At 36.5% G+C, this 18,007-nt stretch overlaps 1 protein-coding gene and 1 long non-coding RNA gene across 2 annotated transcripts; one reads left to right on the forward strand and one right to left on the reverse strand.

Moving 5' to 3' along the window:
- Positions 1–10,753: 10,753 nt before the first annotated feature.
- On the reverse strand, positions 10,754–11,470 carry LOC143590400 (uncharacterized). Its single transcript, XR_013145468.1, has 3 exons — positions 11,191–11,470; positions 10,970–11,061; positions 10,754–10,861 (listed from the first exon to the last, which is right to left on the reverse strand). It is a non-coding gene; the product is annotated as an uncharacterized LOC143590400 (long non-coding RNA).
- A 3,216-nt stretch (positions 11,471–14,686) lies between these two features.
- On the forward strand, positions 14,687–16,401 carry LOC143590394 (transcription termination factor MTERF4, chloroplastic-like). Its single transcript, XM_077070890.1, has one exon. The coding sequence runs from the start codon at positions 14,851–14,853 to the stop codon at positions 16,372–16,374; it is 1,524 nt and encodes a 507-aa protein (XP_076927005.1). The 5' UTR covers positions 14,687–14,850; the 3' UTR covers positions 16,375–16,401.
- The last annotated feature ends 1,606 nt before the right edge of the window (positions 16,402–18,007 follow it).

An 18,007-nucleotide genomic window follows, 5' to 3' on the forward strand; every position in this document is an offset into this window, starting at 1 on the left:
CTTCCTCATCTTCTTAATATTCTGAAGCTTTTTTAATTCGAACGATAATGAGAAAAAGAACCCCTCGATTGCTAAATCCTTCGCAACCTCTGAAGATTTCATCGATCAAGGTCACATCCCCGCCACCGATGAAGATCAATGTCTTTTCAACGACCTTGATATTCGATTTCTCAAAGACTCCGACTTGTTACCACCAAGTCCGTCATCAGACCATTCGACCCCAAAGCCAAAGCTGACTTTTCTTCCAAAACCTGGGTTTTCTTTTTCTATTACCTCTTTCGATCGGTTTTTCGTATCCATTTTCTTCGCTCATTAAGGAGTTCTTCAATATTACCGGATTCTCTTACTCTCAAGTCATGCCAATGGAGTGGAGAGTCTTGTCTACAATAAATCGTTTGAATAGAACCCATGAATTGTCCATAGGAATCCCTGAGATAGCCGCAACCTATAACCTCCGTACACACAGATCTCACCGCTACTGCCTTCAATCCAAATCCAGCCGCCTTTACATGGTCCCAAGGTGTCTGGTAATGATCACGATTGGAAGAAGAAATTTTTTTTCATTCGCCGTGACTCTATTCTCGATGGAGTAAACTTGCCTGTTAAATAGGTTCACAAAGGTAGGAAATCCTTATGAGAGAATTTATTTTTGGCAAACAGTTTGTATTAATACGGCCTTTTTTTTGCAGTTGTGTTTGAGGATTTGATAAGGTACAGGAAAGATACGAATCGAAGGCTTAAAGGTTTGTTCACAATTCCGGCACAAGAAAGGGAATTTCGGTTTGAAGAAGAAATAAGGGAAACCAGCACGACTTCCGCGAAGTCTCTTGAAAGTATGTCTTCTGGTAAGTATCTTGGGTATTTCCTAGAATTCTTAGGATTTCACTTTCTTGAGAATAACTTGATAAATTATCGTGCAGAGATGCCAAAACCAAAATCTTCCTTCAGCTTGATCGACTTGGACGACTTTATTGAAGACAAAACCGTGGTGAAGCAAGAGCACTCCAAGACTCTTTCCCCGAAGCCGAGGATTCCAACTACTCGCCAAAAGAGCGTTGTCTAGAAGAATAGGAAGGCCACCACTTCAGCCGAGACTGAGCCCTTCGTTGGCATGAACACTGCTGAAATTGATGAGAAATTGCAAGCTCTTGCCAATCTTCAACAAAGGCTCCAAGATGATGCTGAATTGGCTCTGAAAGAAGCTGAAGGCAAGATTGCCGAACTCCAACATGCAGTAGACACAAAGATCAAGCTTCACAAAAAGAAGGAAAGGAGATTATGGATCTTAAAGCTTCCTTCAAGCTGGAGAAAACCGAGTTTATTGAAGAAGCCAAGAAGTCTGTAGCTACAAGTATCCTGGAGTCGATGCTCAAGATGTAAGAGAAGGTGAAGGCAAAGGGATATGCGATGGATTCCTGGAATTCTGCAGCTTGGGAAAAGAAGCTGAAGATGCTGAGGGGTGAAAAAGTGGAAGAAGATGAGGTTCCAAGTACTTCAGAAGAGACGAAGGAAACATGTGCTAGTGAGGCGATGAAGGAGACGAGGGCTAGTGAGGTGGCGGAAGCGGAGAATAAGGAGGGTGATTAGGGTGATGGTGACAAGGTTTGAACCTGGTTTCCAGGTTAATTTGATGTGTTTTCGGTTTGTTTGAACAATTTGTGTTTTGGTTATGTATGGATAATATAACATGCCTAGGATAATGGTTTGGGTGGAGGGATCCTGGTTCAGGACGAAGCCCAAGCTAACTTTTATTTCATGTTTTTGAACAATTTGATGGTTCAGGTGGATGGGCTCTGTTTTGAGTGAAACCCGAATCATCATTTCCTGCACTATAATATTTGTATAACAACTTTTTATGACTTATGTTGGTATTTTATCCTCGTTTATGTTATTAAATCTTTTAGAAAAAACTGAGTTTATTAGGAATGAAATTCTTTAATAACAGTTTAAGCTAAATTCAATAAACCAATACCAAGTCATAAAATTCGTCATTTAAATAAGATAACTAATATAGAATATTCACAAATAGGAAATCATACCATAATCATATAGCTACTAACTTTGATAATGTGTAGACCATATTATCCTTATAGTAAGATTACTTTTCAGAATGTTCCTCCAATCCTAGGGATATACCGATAGACCTGCAATGTTAACATTATCCTGAAAATAAATTCAGAAATTCTGGCGATCAGGCCCAAATGAAGTGGTGGCAAGGCCTAAATATACTGGCGACAAGGCCTAAATATATTAGTGACAAAACCCTTAGAAGAGGTGAAAACCTCTTAAACCTTAGGAATAAACTGACGACAATGCCCTTTTGAGAGGTGAAAACCCCTTAAACCTTAAGAATAAACTGGCGACAAGGCCCTTATGTGAGGTGAAAACCTCTTAAACCTTAGGAAAGGTACATCTACTATTGACTTTAGATTCAAACCAATAGCTGAGGATAGCAAGGTAACAAGTCACTATATTTCATGTGCTGGCCCTGCCTCTCGAACTACGGCTGAATAAACATGCGCTACAGGCGATCTTAAGAAGAGGTGAAAACCCCTTAAACCTTAGAAGGCATCGAATAATACCTCAGCTGACGGCAAGGCCCGAAGAAACTGGCGACAAGGCCCATAGAAGAGATGGAAACCTCTTAAACCTTAGGAATAGACTGGCGACAAGGCCCTTATTAATTTCATTTCATGTGGGAATACCACATATTTTCAGGCTATAAAACAGTCAAATCTAAGTGAAGGCTAACACCCCCTCCGATGCTTAAGTCAGTACCATGATAAAATAATAATAATATTGAAAATGAATAAAAATATAAATTCAAATACATACCTCAGTTGTTTATCATCACTGTTAAATTATCCTCGGGATAGAGGTCTTACATAAAATATTTTTTGAGGTGAATAGCATTCCAATCTCTTGGTAATAGGTCACCATCCAAAGTAGACAATCTGTATGCCCCCCTTTCCTGCTTCTGACTCAATCAAGTAAGGACTTTCCCACTTTGGTGCAAGATTTCCATCCGCAGGATTTGTAGTATTTTGAAAAGCTTTTCGGAGAACTAAATCCCCTTCTTGAAATCTACGAACTCTGATATTCTTGTTGCAGGACTTTGCTATCTTCTGCTGATAAGAGGCCATTCTGATCTTCGCTAAATCCCTGAGTTCTTCTACTGCATCTAGATCTTCAATTAGACTTTGAGTATTATCTTCAGGATTCTGATGACTAACTCTAGCTATAGGGATAACCATCTCTTTCGGGATAACTGCTTCAGCTCCAAATACTAATGAGAAAGGAGTCTGACCAGTAGCATTCTTTGAAGTGGTTCTATCCGCCCAAAGAACAAAAGGTAGTTCCTCGGCCCACTTCCCTTTCTTAGACCCCAACTTTTTCTTCAGGTTATTGATAATGATTTTGTTGCTTGACTCGGCCTGACCATTAGCATGAGGATGGACAGGTGTTGAAGTGATCATCTTGATTCCCCAACTGGCACATAAGTTAGTTGTTCTATTGCCGATGAATTGTGAGCCATTGTCACACATTATCTCTGCTGGGATCAAAATCTTGTCAGGATATTGCGCTTGATGAATGAGATAACTTCTTTCTCTCTGACTTGAACAAAAGCTTTCGCTTCAATCCACTTCGAGAAATAATCTGTCATAGCCAGCATAAAGACTTTTCCTCCTGATGCTCTTGGTAGTTTTCCCACAATACCCATTCCCCACTTCATGAAAGGCCAAAGGGATATAACATGGTACAAGGGTTCTGCTGGCTAATGCAAAATGTTGCTATGTATCTGACATGCATCACATTTCTGAGAATAATTCATAGCATCCCTCTTCATCGTTGGCCAAAAGTATCCTATTCCCAGTGTGATTCCCACAATCTCTTTCATGGATATCCTGAAGTACTTCTTGAGCTTCTGCCTTCTCCAAGCACCTAAGATATGGTCATGCAAGAGATTTCCTGTATAATATATCATTCATTATAGTATATGGGATTACCTTTGTGCGAAAAGCCCTTGGGTTTTCATCCTTGGGGATAACTCCATCCTGAATATATCTCCTGATTGGGATAATCCAAGAATTTTTGTTATCTTCAGGATTTTTGACTCCCGTATCTTCATCATCGACTGATATTTCGTTGACACCTTGCTCTCCTATTGCTGGGCTCAGGATATGTATGATAGGAATCTTGACACCTTCTGGCATCTTGAAGGATGAAGCTAAATATGCTAGGGCATCTGCTTTAACATTCTCTTCTCTAGGTACTGTGAAATATCAAACATTTAGAAACACTTTGCTAGTTTTTTGACTAGCTCTAAATATTTCATTAGTTTTTCTCCTCTAACAGTATATGAACCAATGATTAGTTAATAATAATGAACCAACATGTACTTGAATAAACCTGATTTTCATGTCGATTGCTAGTTGTAATCCCGCTATCAAAGCTTCATATTCTACCTCATTATTTGTGGCTTGAAATCCGCATGATATGGATTGAGGTATAATGTCCCCCTGTGGCGATTTCAGCAGGATCCCGAGACCTGTTCCTCTAACATTTGAAGCACCATCAGTGTATAGAGTTCACTTATCTTTGGTTTCTTCAAGTTTTTGGACTTCCAAGTCTGCCTCCTCTTTAAGTTCCCTGGTGAAATCAGCCACAAAGTCTGCTAATGCCTGGGATTTGATGGCAATCCTAGGTTCATATGTTATATCATATGCACTCAGCTTCACAACCCATTTTGCCATCCTACCTGACATTTCTGATTTTCTCAAAACAGACTTAATAGGGTAATTAATTTTAACACATATAGGGTGAGTTTCAAAATAGTGTCTAAGTTTAGTAGATGCCATAATAAGTGCTAAAATTAATTTCTCAAGATAAGAATACCTGGTTTCAGCATCCAATAAACTTTTACTTACATAATAGATGGGATGTTGTTGACCTTCGAGATCCTTTGCTAAAACTGCACTCACAGCATTATTTGATACAGCTAGATATAAGATAGAGGTTCACCTTCTTCGGGTTTTACCAGTAGAGGAGTAGAGAAAATATAAGCTTTTAAGGATATTAAAGCTTCCTCATGCTTACTGGTCCATTCGAACTTCTTATTTTTCCTCAGGATGTCATAAAATTCTTTGCACTTTTCTGAAGATTTGGATATGAATCTGTTGAGTGCCGCTATCCTGCCAGTCAGCATCCTTGACTGATGCTGGGGATTTCAGATTCAGGATAGCTTGTATCTGCTCTGGACTCGCCTCTATCCCCCTTTTGGTGACCATGTATCCCAAGAATTTGCCAGCCTTCACTCCGAAATGGCACTTTGCAGGATTTAGGTTCATGTTATATTTGTCGAAGATATCAAATGCAGTCTTGATATCCTGGAGGTGATCCTCAGCTTTCTTGGACTTCACCACCATATCATCAATATAAACTTCCAATGCATCCCCCAGTTGCTATTTGAACATCATATTAACTAACCTCTGATAGGTTGCACCTGCATTTCTAAGTCCAAATGGCATAGCAATATAACAATAAATACCTGTGGGAGTCATCAAGGCTGTGTCTTCTTGATCTGAGGGATCCATTTGGATTTGCTAAAATCCTGAGGATGCATCCATAAATGTCAGCATTTCGTGGCCAGCTGTAGCGTCTACCATTGAATCTATGTGTGGTAGAGGAAATGGATCCTTAGGACAGGATTTATTCAAGTCTGTGAAATCCACACAAACTCTCCATTTGCCATTCTTTTTCTGCACAACCACCACATTTGCTAACCATCGAGGATATTGAACTTCCCTAATCATATTCGCCTTCAAGAGTCTTTCAACTTCTTCTTGGATGATTATGTTTCTCTCAGGTGCAAACTTTCTTCTCTTTTGATGGATTGGCCTGAAAGAATTATCAATTCCAAGTTTATGTGTTATAATATCTTTGGAAATACCTGTCATATCTTCATGTTTCCATGCAAATGTTGACAGTCTCGACTTGAGGAAATCGAGTAACTTTGACTCAATATCCTCATGAATGTTCGTTCCTATCAGCACTTTGACTTCAGGATCCTCGGTATAAGGAAGTACTTCTTTAATTTCTTGTTCCCTGGTCTCCATTACGTCTCATGCTGGCTTCTGTAATTGCTACGCCTATTGGTATTTGGCAGTACACTTCATAAAAGAGGTGTAGAAATTCTTTGCATCTTGTTGATCGCTGATGATTTTGATAACTCCTCACGGACTTGGGAGTTTCACACATTGGTGATAAGTGGAGGGGACTGCTACCATGTCGTGTATCCAGGGCCTGCCTAAGCAACAAGATAAACAGTCAATAACACAAAATTTTTGCATTTTATTTATCCCTTCAACATATACTGGGAGCTTGATATCCCCAATAGTGTTCTTAGTTTCTCCACTGAATCCAACCAATACTGAGGAGTTGGGGATAATCTCATCCTCAGAAATATTTTTTGTTCAGCACATCTAGTTGAATAATGTTGACTGGGCTTCCACCATCTATGAGGATCCTGCGCACATAATGGTTAGCAACATATAATGTTATTACCAATATATCATGATAAGGATCTTGAATATTGACTCTATCGCTTTCATCAAAGGATATGGTCTTTGCTTGAGTGAGAATGGATGTCTTTGTTGGTCTGTCAGCCACCTCTAACTTTCTTTGATGATCATTTCTTTTTTGCAGCAGAATAAGAGGTTCCACAGATGTCAGATCCTCCGGATATGAACATGATTGTTTTTGCATCCGTTGGTGGAGGAGTTGCCCTTTCAGGAAGTTTCTCAGGATTTTTCTCTTTTCCCTTCTTTCGGCCAAGTAGCTCTTTCAAGTGGCCCTTGCTGAGAAGATAGCTAATCTCCCTTCTGAGCGCAATGCAATCCTCAGTCAAGTGCCCGAAATCCTCGTGGAACCATTTTGACTTGTCTTTCCAGGTTCTTTGTCTTTCCGTTTTCTTTGGCCACCTGGCTTTTTCACCTAAGTCCTGCATGGCACACATTAATCCACCAATATCAACAGAAAAACAATAATCAGAGATCTTAGGATATTCTTCATCATCTTCATCATCTACTGCGTTAATCCTAGGGTTATCAGGTTTATAGTAAGGTTTTGATCGATATGATTTTCCCGGGGATTCGGCTTTCCTGTTCGTCTGATCATACTTTGGGATATCGATCTTTTTAAAGTTTTTCTTATCGTCTTCTAGCCTGATAAACCTTAGAGCTCTGCTTCTTGCTTTATCTAACGACTTGCATAGAGTCATAACAAGATCATCGTAGTAAGAGGAGTCTTTCTCTAACCCCAACTTAAGAGCTTCCACTGCCGAACCAGGATTTAGATTTGGAATCTCCAATGACTCCTTGCTAAACCTGGTAATACAATCTCTCAAGGATTCCACAGGATTTTGGGTAACCCTATAAAGATCACCTGTCATTTTCTCAAACGTTCTACTGCAAGAAAACTGGTTATTAAACAAGTTAACTAAATGAGAAAAGAAGGTGATGGTGTTAGGAGGAATACTCGGTAGCCATTTCATGGTTGCTCCGGTCAAGGTAGACCCAAATCCCTTGCAAAGACATGCTTCCTTGATTTCCATAGGGATTGGGTTGATCTCCAAACGTTCTCTGTACTGTGCAACGTGTTCCTCAGGATCCGTAGAACGATCATATAGCTTCATATTTGGGGTTTGAAATCGTTTTGGGATCTGTACGTCACCATGTGATGGCACAAATTGGGATATTATGTGACTATCAGTGGGAACTTCAGCTATGGGACGGATTACACCAGGAACATTTGATATCATGTCCTTAAGCTTCTGTAATTCATGGGCTAAACTTGAACTTATGCATGTATCCTGCAAAAATCCTTGATTAGCGTTAAATGGAATTGTATTGAAAGTGTTACCCTAGTTAATATTCTGAGGAATAGTCTGGGTGTTGTAGCTTGCATTTCCAAACATAGTATTTCCCGTAGTAGTCGGAGCGTTAGCCTGTATCGGGATAAAGTCTCCCTGGTGCACCTCAGAGGATCCTGAAAATTGCTGAGTCTGAGCATATGGCTGCTGAGGATTGAAGAATCCTGATGGAGGCACTCCTGAGAATCCTGCATGTTGCTGAAATCCTGAGGATACCGTCTGCTGATAAGAACCTGAGGATCCTGTGTGGTGGAACAATCCTGAGGATCCGGACTATTGAAACGATCCTGAGGATCCTCCCTGCTGCGACAATCCTAAGGATCCTGCATGTTGAAACGGCCCAGCAGGAGATGCACGCAAGTACCCCTGGGATCCAGATGAGTGCAATCCTGTAGACCCTGAGTGCTGGAAAAGCGAGGATCCAGAGTTGTATGCCATGGTAGACTCTGGACGCACCAATCCTGAAGATCCTGGAGGAGTGAAATCCAGAGATCTCGGGACTAGTGGTGTGAATTCTTCCACCGGCTTCTTGGCTTTCCTGATATCTTCGAGTTCCTTCACGAGCATCTGGTTGGTCTTGTTTTGGCGATCCACCTGTTCCTGTAACCGTCTATACATAGACAGAAGGTCGTTGTTAGATACCATAAAGGGATCCTGGGGAGACGGTCTTGATCCTGAAAACACTGGAGTAGCAGGTTTCTTCTGAGTGTTGTCAGGTTTCTTCGGGATACCACTAGCAGGAGGAGGAGGGGAAGGCCTCACAGAGGAATCTGAAGCTGTGACAGAAGAGGAAACATTCTTCGGTTGGGAAGGCATGTTGTGGATGTTGAAAGTAGGGTTTAGTTTGAGGGTTAATAATGATCAAAGCACCGTTTACCCCACGGTGGGCGCCAAATTGTTTCGGTCAAAAATTAACAAGGTAATTTAGTGATCAAATTCGTATGTGAGGTAGAGTGCTTGATCAAGAATAAAATGAACACAATGATTTGATTTCGAGGGAAAAAACCCTTGATCTTGTGGATCTCCAGCAAAAAAAAAACCCCGGACGGTGAAAACTATCACCGTCTCTTTTATTAATAACAAAAAGGTGGGTACAACTGGTGGAGCTGATCAATGATCGTATGCTAAGTGTTACAATGTGTTTTGATAGCTAAGTGAGTGAAGTGTGTGTTCTAATGATCATATAAGCTCGATTATATAAACAAAAAGTTACAACATAAATTCCGAGAAATCCGGGATTACCCTAGACTAAGTCCTCCACTACTCGTTGCTTCCCACGTTCAAGTTGACGAAGCCCTAATAACAGCCGTTGCAAACCCACGTTCTTATTAGCATATTAAACACGTGGTCTTATCTGCAAAACAAACAAAATAATAAAGGACCATTGAATTAGTCAAATATAATCCTCAGAATATTTGCGCCGACAGGATATGTTGAAATCTTTAAATCGTGATCAATCCTGAGAATAAAAATTCTGCTCCCAACAAACATTTCATTTATTTTTAAAACCCTTTTATCATCAAATTCTAAGTATATTATTAACTTCCTTACAATAAATAAAATTAAAATCCAAAAAAATATTTAAATATTATAAACGAATAATGAAAAACAACATATGTAAGTAAATTACAATACATGTTGCGCGCTTAAAAAGGGAAAAAGAAAGAAAAAAATGAAAAGAAAAAAAAATAGAACTAGGAATCTTAATCTTAAATATATATAAACGAAACCTTTAAAAGCTCTCTGGTTGATTCTTACATTCTCTCAAGCCTCCCGGTTGTTTTATTTGTAATGAAGACATATCATGCATTTGACCCGAATTCACGGGTATGGGTCTCACCAAACCCCGATAACCTTAAACGAGTTATAACATTTAATTATATTAAAAATTAATCTCACAAAATATTTGATATGAAAATCCTATAAAATATAGATATACTAAAATTAATATCCAATTTTTTTAAGAAAAAAGTATTATTTATATTAAGAAACAATTTTATAGTAAAAAATAAGCGAGTCATGGGTCTCACCAAAAACATAGCTTTTAAACGGATTATAGAATCTAATTTATTTGTAAAAGTCTTTCATTATCAAACCTTAAGCAAATTATTAACTTTCTTACAATAAATAATATTAAAATCCAAAAAAATATAAATATTAGACATGAAAAAGAAACACAACCCACGTAACACGGGGGATAAAACCTAGTAACTTAATAATTAACAGTAAGATATAGTATAAAATTAATAGTCAACGTATAACCTTGGAATAGTGGACACTACTCTTTTTTTACATGCATCATTAGGACATTTAATAATTTATTTTGGTTCAACCTTATCCGATGACGCAACGGGATCAGTAACAACATAAACAGTTTTGACCTTCTTGTTGCAAGTCTTGCATGCATTGTAGTACCGGTCAACCCAGATATGAAACTTATAATAGTACCGGTTACAATAGATTTGACCTGCAGTAATTATAATTAGAACAATCAATGATAAATTTTGCATAACTATATTTATTTATTAAAAGAATCGAAAGTAAATAACCTCTGCCTTTTTATTCGCATATGCTATAGTGTTGAAAACAGAGTTAGTCAAGAAATCATTTTCCAAACTGCAAGGAAATTGTGGTGAAACCAAACGTCGAGTTGAAACAAATTGATGTCCTTCATTTCCAATCAAACTGTTAATAGAGAGTAAATAAAATTAGTTATATATATATAATCAAAATTTGTAAAATAGAAAATGAAACACACCTGTTTCTAAAAGAAATCTAAAAGATTGGAAAACAAATCTCTAGCCGCCAGAAAAAGTATATTTTCCAAACAGTAGGATGATAACAGCGGAATCATCTTCGCGTTTGTTTGCCATGAAGATATTCAATTGCTCAGCGTATGACTCACACAAAGTAACAAATATGCTACGAGACCTACAATAATATAAAAATAGAAAGAAAAAAAAGTATGTTATCGATATCCATTGAACAATTCAGATAAATAAATTTATATTTTAACATAACTTACTCTAATTACCTAACTTGAAGGTTCATTTTTTTATTTTTTTTCATTTTGCCTCCTTGCGTTTTGTAATCATACATGTCAAAGTATGTGTAGACATACCCAATTAAATCTATATAATAAACAATGTTAGCTAAAAGCTATGTTAAACAACGATATGTTTGCAATGTAATACACATTTATAGTTAATAAAAATAAAAATATAAAAAGTGAAGTTAATAAAGTTAATATTATTAGTTACCAATAACCGAGTCAGGCGGTACACCATTGTTGCGAAGCACGTCAAAGTCAGCAAGTGTTAAACCATATAGATCCAACTTCCTTGTTACATTTTGTCACAGTTGAATCAAAAGTCAAAAATAGCCTATGAGGATGATTTGTGACACGGTAGGTAGATATATTGTCACCAATATCAAACCTTTGAATAAAAACAAACGATTTCTCAACAAAAAACTTCATGCTTGATTAGGTAGGTAGCGCTTATGGTTGCTTGGATTTTTGATCCCTACACACATACTACAGACACATTGTAAGGTCCATACATATATTAACAAAGTGAAATAGTTTTAATTGATAATTTGTAAATACCTCTTCATCCATAAGAATCACTTCAATTACATGCGTACCATTAACAGCTTTATAGGAATGTAGTCTCCATAGCTTCATAATTCTTACTTTTATTTTGACATGAGTCATTGAAGCATTCAGTTTGCTGAGGTGAGTAATCTCAGAATTGTTTGTTAACTTGTAAGTATTATGAAAGGTAAGTTATAAATAAATCAGAAAATGAGGTAATCACAGGTGCTATTAGAACTGTAACTTACCTTGGAGTCAGTTTTGAAGTCCCCTGACTCACAGCTTTAGACATTATGAAAACAAAAACAAAAAGAATGCAAAATAGTATGTGCGAGTTAATAAACACTTGCCACTTATTTATACTTACATAGTTACATACTTTGAAAAATTGTCATTAAAAAAACTGCAAATAACATGTTTCCATGAATGTAGCTGATGAAAAAAAATATAAACTGCTTTTATGTATAATTAATCTTAGCCGTATAATGAGGCAGTTAGTTTCTTAGATGAACATTTTTAGGATATATAAGATCAATCCAAGTGAAACATCTATCAACCAATAGGAAACAAATAAATCAACCTACAACATAGAAGGACTAAAAATAAAATGTATTTTACATTAATTTTAAAACTCAAATATGAAAGATTGAGTACAATTAAGTTATTCCTTCTTTTTTTTTTCTTGAAAAAAATCTCCAAAACCTTGACCACTAATGTATAATGATAATTAATGTTTTAGTTTTGCACTTCTGTATTATAAATTGGTATGTTGTCTCTTAACTTAGGTTAACATTACATTATAAGATATAATTTGTTAATAAACAGTATGACAAAATTAATAAAAGTAAAGTTCATACGAAATTAGCTAATACAATGCAATTTCGTCGAATAACTTGGCTCAATTGATTTTAATTTGTAAGACTATTATTCAACCAGCTATATGAATCATTTACGTAAATTTGTAACTAAAACAAATATTGAATTAAGGAACATCAGCTTATTGGTATGAGAACACAGATGTATATACAGTTTTCGTGTATAAAATTAAGAAAAAATAATAATAAATATATACATGCTATAGGGACAACAACATAGGTTATCAATGCTTCTATCAAATATTTGTGATTAACAATTTTGTATACAAAGCACTACTTTGGATAATCTAGAAGAACAGCGGAATAAAGCAGTTGTAAAGAAATTAGGGTTTCATATACGATTGGATTACACTGTGGTGAAAACGGTTGGTGAAGCCACGTGTTTGAATAATAGAGAGTGAAAATAAAAGGAGGGCTGATGTATGGATGACATGTGTAAAAAAACCCTGTTTTATTATAATAATAGATTTTAGTACCATAAATCTATATCTTAAATTATTGGTAATCAGATGAAACATGGTATATTATGGTTGTGAATCGTGATGCATATCATGGGTGTGCATGAAATCGAAAAGAGCGATCTGAAACCAAAATGATCGACATGATCAAATTGAAAAGACCGAAAAAAATAAGAACCCATGGTTTGGTTATGTCGTAATGATTTTCCAATTTCCCAAAACCGATTTTGTTATCGGTTTTGGTTTTGCATGTACCCAAAAAACCGAATCGTACATAACCTATAAAATCAAAATACCCGACTTTTGTTATTGAATTTATGACATATAGATGGTGCAGCCCAAACTCTTTAGAGTTTAGACCCAAAATATGTGATAATTAATTAATCATTATATAAAAATAAAAAAAATATAGAACAAAAGTTTTAGACCCAAATACATTAATTTGGTTCATTTTTCTTTTCAAAAATTCCAAGCATAAATGGCAAAACCAAGAAAACAAAAACTAAACCAGACCCGCTATGAAAGAAGTCGAAAACTAAAAAAATCAAAATAAAGATTTTTATTTTCAAAAACCAAAAAAAGGTTTGTTTCAAAAAAGGTTTATGTTCTATTGTTAACAAAGTAACCAAATACAATAAACTCATTATGAACCACCAATTGACTATCCACCGTCACAACCGTCATCCACCACCTCCAAATCGACCATCCACCAACTTAAAAGCCTTCCACCACCAATGCCGTCTTTATTTCGAGTTATTCAATGTTTATTTGGATAGTAAATTTGATTATTATGCAAGCAAATTTAATTTTCTAAAATTTGACTACACATAAAAAGTTTAGACGTTTCCTTATAAATCGATTGGTGTAATAGCTTAGGATATAAATAATAAAATTTCTTTCAATAGTTTTCTCTTTTATAGTTTTACTACTGTCTGCCTCATCATTAACTTTTTAAGTAAAAGACCACATCATGTAAATCAGCATCGGTTTTTAAGAAAGCAAACCTAGACATGATGCGACACAAGGCGCAAGGGCTTGCGCTTCAGGCTAAAAAAGGCGAGCTCTATCCATCAAGTGCAGGTTGAGGCGAGCTCTATCCATCTTGCATCTCATATTTGAAAAGTTGTATGTTTTTACGCTTTGTGTCTCACTTTTAAACCTTATCACTTTTTTTTTAGATGACCGGGTGGATCCAGGGATGTGCAAGAAGCTCAAAAAACCAATCCGAAACTAAAAAAACCGAAGAATCCGAACCGGAAAAAAAACCGATGAATTGATTTTTCGTTTTTGTAAAAAGCGAACTAACGGTTCGGTTTTGGTTTTACATGTAATAAAAACCAAAAAACCGAACCGAACCGAACCGAACCGAATTTCTAGATTTTTATTTTTTTTAATTTTTATTTTAAGTAATTTATAAGAATTTAATAAATATGTAAGTCAAATATTTTTTGTCCAAATGCATAATAGTCTATTAGTTAACATTTAATAAACTATTTACACCTAAATTCATTATTTTCGGCCAACTTTCTTTCCAGCTTAAATTTTTCAAGCTCAAATGCCAAAAACCGAACCCAAAACGAAACCGTAAAACCGAAACCAAACGGTTTCAAAAATCTAAAAAACCGATATTTTGGTTTTCGATTTGGTTTTAACCAAAAGCCGCATTAAACCGTACCATGCACTCCCCTAGATGAATCGGTGGCTCGTAAGTGATTTGAATTGTTGTTAAGAAAACATAATTTAATAAAAATAAAAAAGAAAAATAATTCTCGCTGTCTTCCCATTTTAATTCATAAACACACACTCCAATTCTGTGAAGTCTACAGAGCCATTTTCTCCTTCGATAGCAGCCACTCTTCACGCCGGTAAGCCTCTATTATTATCTTTAATTACACCAATTACACACTCTAATTCTAATTCTAATTCTAATTCTAATTCAATCAGCCCCAAATCTCTAATTACAAACCCTAATTTCCATTTTCTTCACTCAAAATGATTTTTCTTTGTCGAAGAAAACATCCAATTCAATCTTTTATCATAAACCCACTTCAGTTTTTATCCAATCAATCTAAAGCTATCACCTTTATTCCATTTGATCCTCTTAAACCCTATCAAAACCCCCAATTTAGCTTCTCTAGGGTTTTATCCGTTAACCCCTATTCCACTTCAAAATTCCCAGAATATGAAATGCCAACGGTCACCTGGGGCGTCGTTCACGGCCGAAAAGAAAAGCTCGTTTCGCGGGTAATTGTTTCCGATTACTTGAAATCCATAGGAATTATTCCGGATGAGTTAGAGGAAGTTGAGTTACCGTCGACGATAGATGTGATGCGTGAGCGCGTTGAGTTTTTGCAGAAACTCGGGTTGACGATTGACGATATTAATGAGTACCCGTTAATGCTCGGGTGCAGTGTGAGAAAGAATATTATTCCGGTATTGGGATATTTGGAAAAAGTCGGAATTCAACGGTCGAAAATGGGAGAGTTTGTTAAAAAGTATCCGCAAGTGCTTCATGCCAGTGTGGTAGTTGAGCTCGTGCCGGTTATTAGGTTCCTTCGTGGGTTAGATGTTGAGAAACAAGATATCGGGTATGTGTTGATGAAGTATCCCGAGTTGTTAGGGTTTAAGTTGGAAGGAACGATGAGTACTTCGGTTGCATATTTGGTTAGCATTGGTGTTAACCCGAGAGATATCGGGCCGATGGTGACACAATATCCGTACTTTTTGGGGATGCGAGTCGGGACGATGATAAAACCGTTGGTTGAGTATTTAGTTTCGTTAGGTTTACCAAAAAAGGTGTTGGCTAGAATGTTTGAAAAGCGCGCGTATGTTATTGGTTATGATGTTGACGAATTGGTCAAACCGAATGTTGACTGTCTAGTTAGTTTTGGTGTGCGAAAAGAGGCTTTGGGTTCGGTTATCGCTCAATATCCACAAATGCTAGGGCTTCCTTTGAAAGCTAAGTTATCGACACAACAATATTTTTTTAACTTGAAGTTAAAGATTGACCCTGAAGGGTTCGCGCGTGTGATTGAAAGAATGCCGCAAGTGGTATCTCTTGGTCAAAATGTGATAACGAAGCCCGTTGACTTTCTTGTTGGACGAGGTTTGTCGGGTGAAGATGTTGCAAAGATGATAGTTAAGTGCCCGCAGTTACTTGCTTTGCAAGTTAGTTTGATGAAAAATAGTTTTTATTTTTTCAAAAGTGAAATGGGAAGACCATTGAAGGAGTTGGTTGAGTTTCCTGAGTATTTTACTTACGGGCTTGAATCAAGAATTAAACCGCGGTATCAAAGATTGCAGCATAAGGGGATTAGATGTTCTTTATCTTGGTTTCTTAATTGTAGTGATCGAAGATTTGAAGAAAGATTGTATGCGGATTATGTTGAAAGTGAGGTTGACGGGCCGAGGTTTGTTATGGGCGGGAAGTTGGATTTACCGGGTGGTCAAATGGTGTCGGATGATGAAGATGAAAGTGATGATGAAATACTTTATAGGCGAACTGTTTCTCTTTAGTTATATGTGTATTTCATATACGATTGTATTGAGATTTTGTTGGTGTTTCTTTTAAAGTTATTAATTTTGAGATATGATATGTTTTTTGTTTTTTTTTTCTGGGTTGATTATGTATGGAATTTATATGGAATTCGTGAGTTTGGGTAGTATTAACGGTTTCGGGTCAGTTTCAGGTCGAGACTGCAAACACATTTAGGTATATGAATCGGGTCCATTACAATCTAGCACGCTTGCAGGTTTGTTCTTTATTTTTTGTAAAATGTGTTTTATAATGAAATTATATGTGACTAGTTTCTATACCCCACCGCAACAAAAGTGTTGTTAAAGAAGTAGATACGTAAAGTTTAGTGGCACCTAGTTGTAGCTCAATAAGCTGCAGGCTGCAGCAATTGATGTACATTCACAATATTTGGTAATAAATCAAAATAGCCATATATCACATGCTATTATAAGTTGAATCCTTTCACAACATTAAGATGAAAACACTTTTTCCGCCACCAAAGTATTTCCCTTACATGCAACCTGCAAAATCTTGCATTAATGTAAAACTATTATATAATTCTGAAGATGGTATTATATTGACTGTTGACTACAGATGAGGATAATCATAAAAAACATGAAGCACCAACAAACATAAAGTGTACTAAATATATGAAAATAAAGAAACATACAGTCTATACATTTTGAATTGTTTCATTTGTTCATTTTTATTCTTTTATAAGCAATAATATAAAAGCAAAATGTACATCTTGGTTCTAGCATGGGGTAAATAATTGTCAATTTCTTGTTTGTGTATCGAGCACAAATGTTTTGACTGCGGGAGGGGTTCGACATTGCAGGCCTTGTTGACCTGAGACGATATATATGTATCTTCATCGGTTGCCATTCCTGCATCAACATGAGAACATACCTATTATAAATTTCGAAAGTGATTATTGCGAATGTGTATCACTTTCGTTCAACACTACACTTTAAGCTTTTCTCACGTAAAACATACTCATTGATGAATAGTTAACCAAACCTGTTAAGAGTATCTAACCAAACTTGTTATAAGCTGACAATAAATAAATTTTAACTGTACCAGAGTAAAGCAATCAAATGATGGCGGTGGGTGGAGGAAAACACATAGCGAAGACGATGGTATGTGACAGAAAGGATCGATTGACGGTGGATATTTGGGGTCCATCGGTGGTGACGCTCAGGTATCTATCTATCTCACTCATCTCCTTTGGTTATCAGGAAAATAAGGTTAAACGAGTCATGTTTGTGTCAACATGTGAATATCCATGACGTATATGGCTCATATGTCTAGGTTGAGGTCAAATATTTGGGTTCGTGTCGGATTGGTCAAATATTAGTCGACCATTGTATTGGTATACTGGTATGAACTATTACTTTTTAGCAGACTACACATGGAGAAATGTTGGGTCATAATTTGTTTGGAAAAAGTCAACAAACTATGAACAATCAGTAAAAGTCAATGTCAACACACTATATTGACCATTTGAAACAGCTACCTCAACTTAAAGATTACACATGGTACAACAAATCAACCAGAGTTATGTCTTTACATATCACATAGTGACAATCAAAACACACTAAAACACGATCAGAGCGACGCTTGAAGTTTTTG

The sequence above is a fragment of the Bidens hawaiensis genome, unplaced genomic scaffold (assembly GCF_021521415.1).
Source record: "Bidens hawaiensis isolate Kalapana, Puna unplaced genomic scaffold, B.hawaiensis_p1.1 tig00038524_1, whole genome shotgun sequence".
In the NCBI taxonomy this organism is placed as follows: domain Eukaryota; kingdom Viridiplantae; phylum Streptophyta; class Magnoliopsida; order Asterales; family Asteraceae; genus Bidens; species Bidens hawaiensis.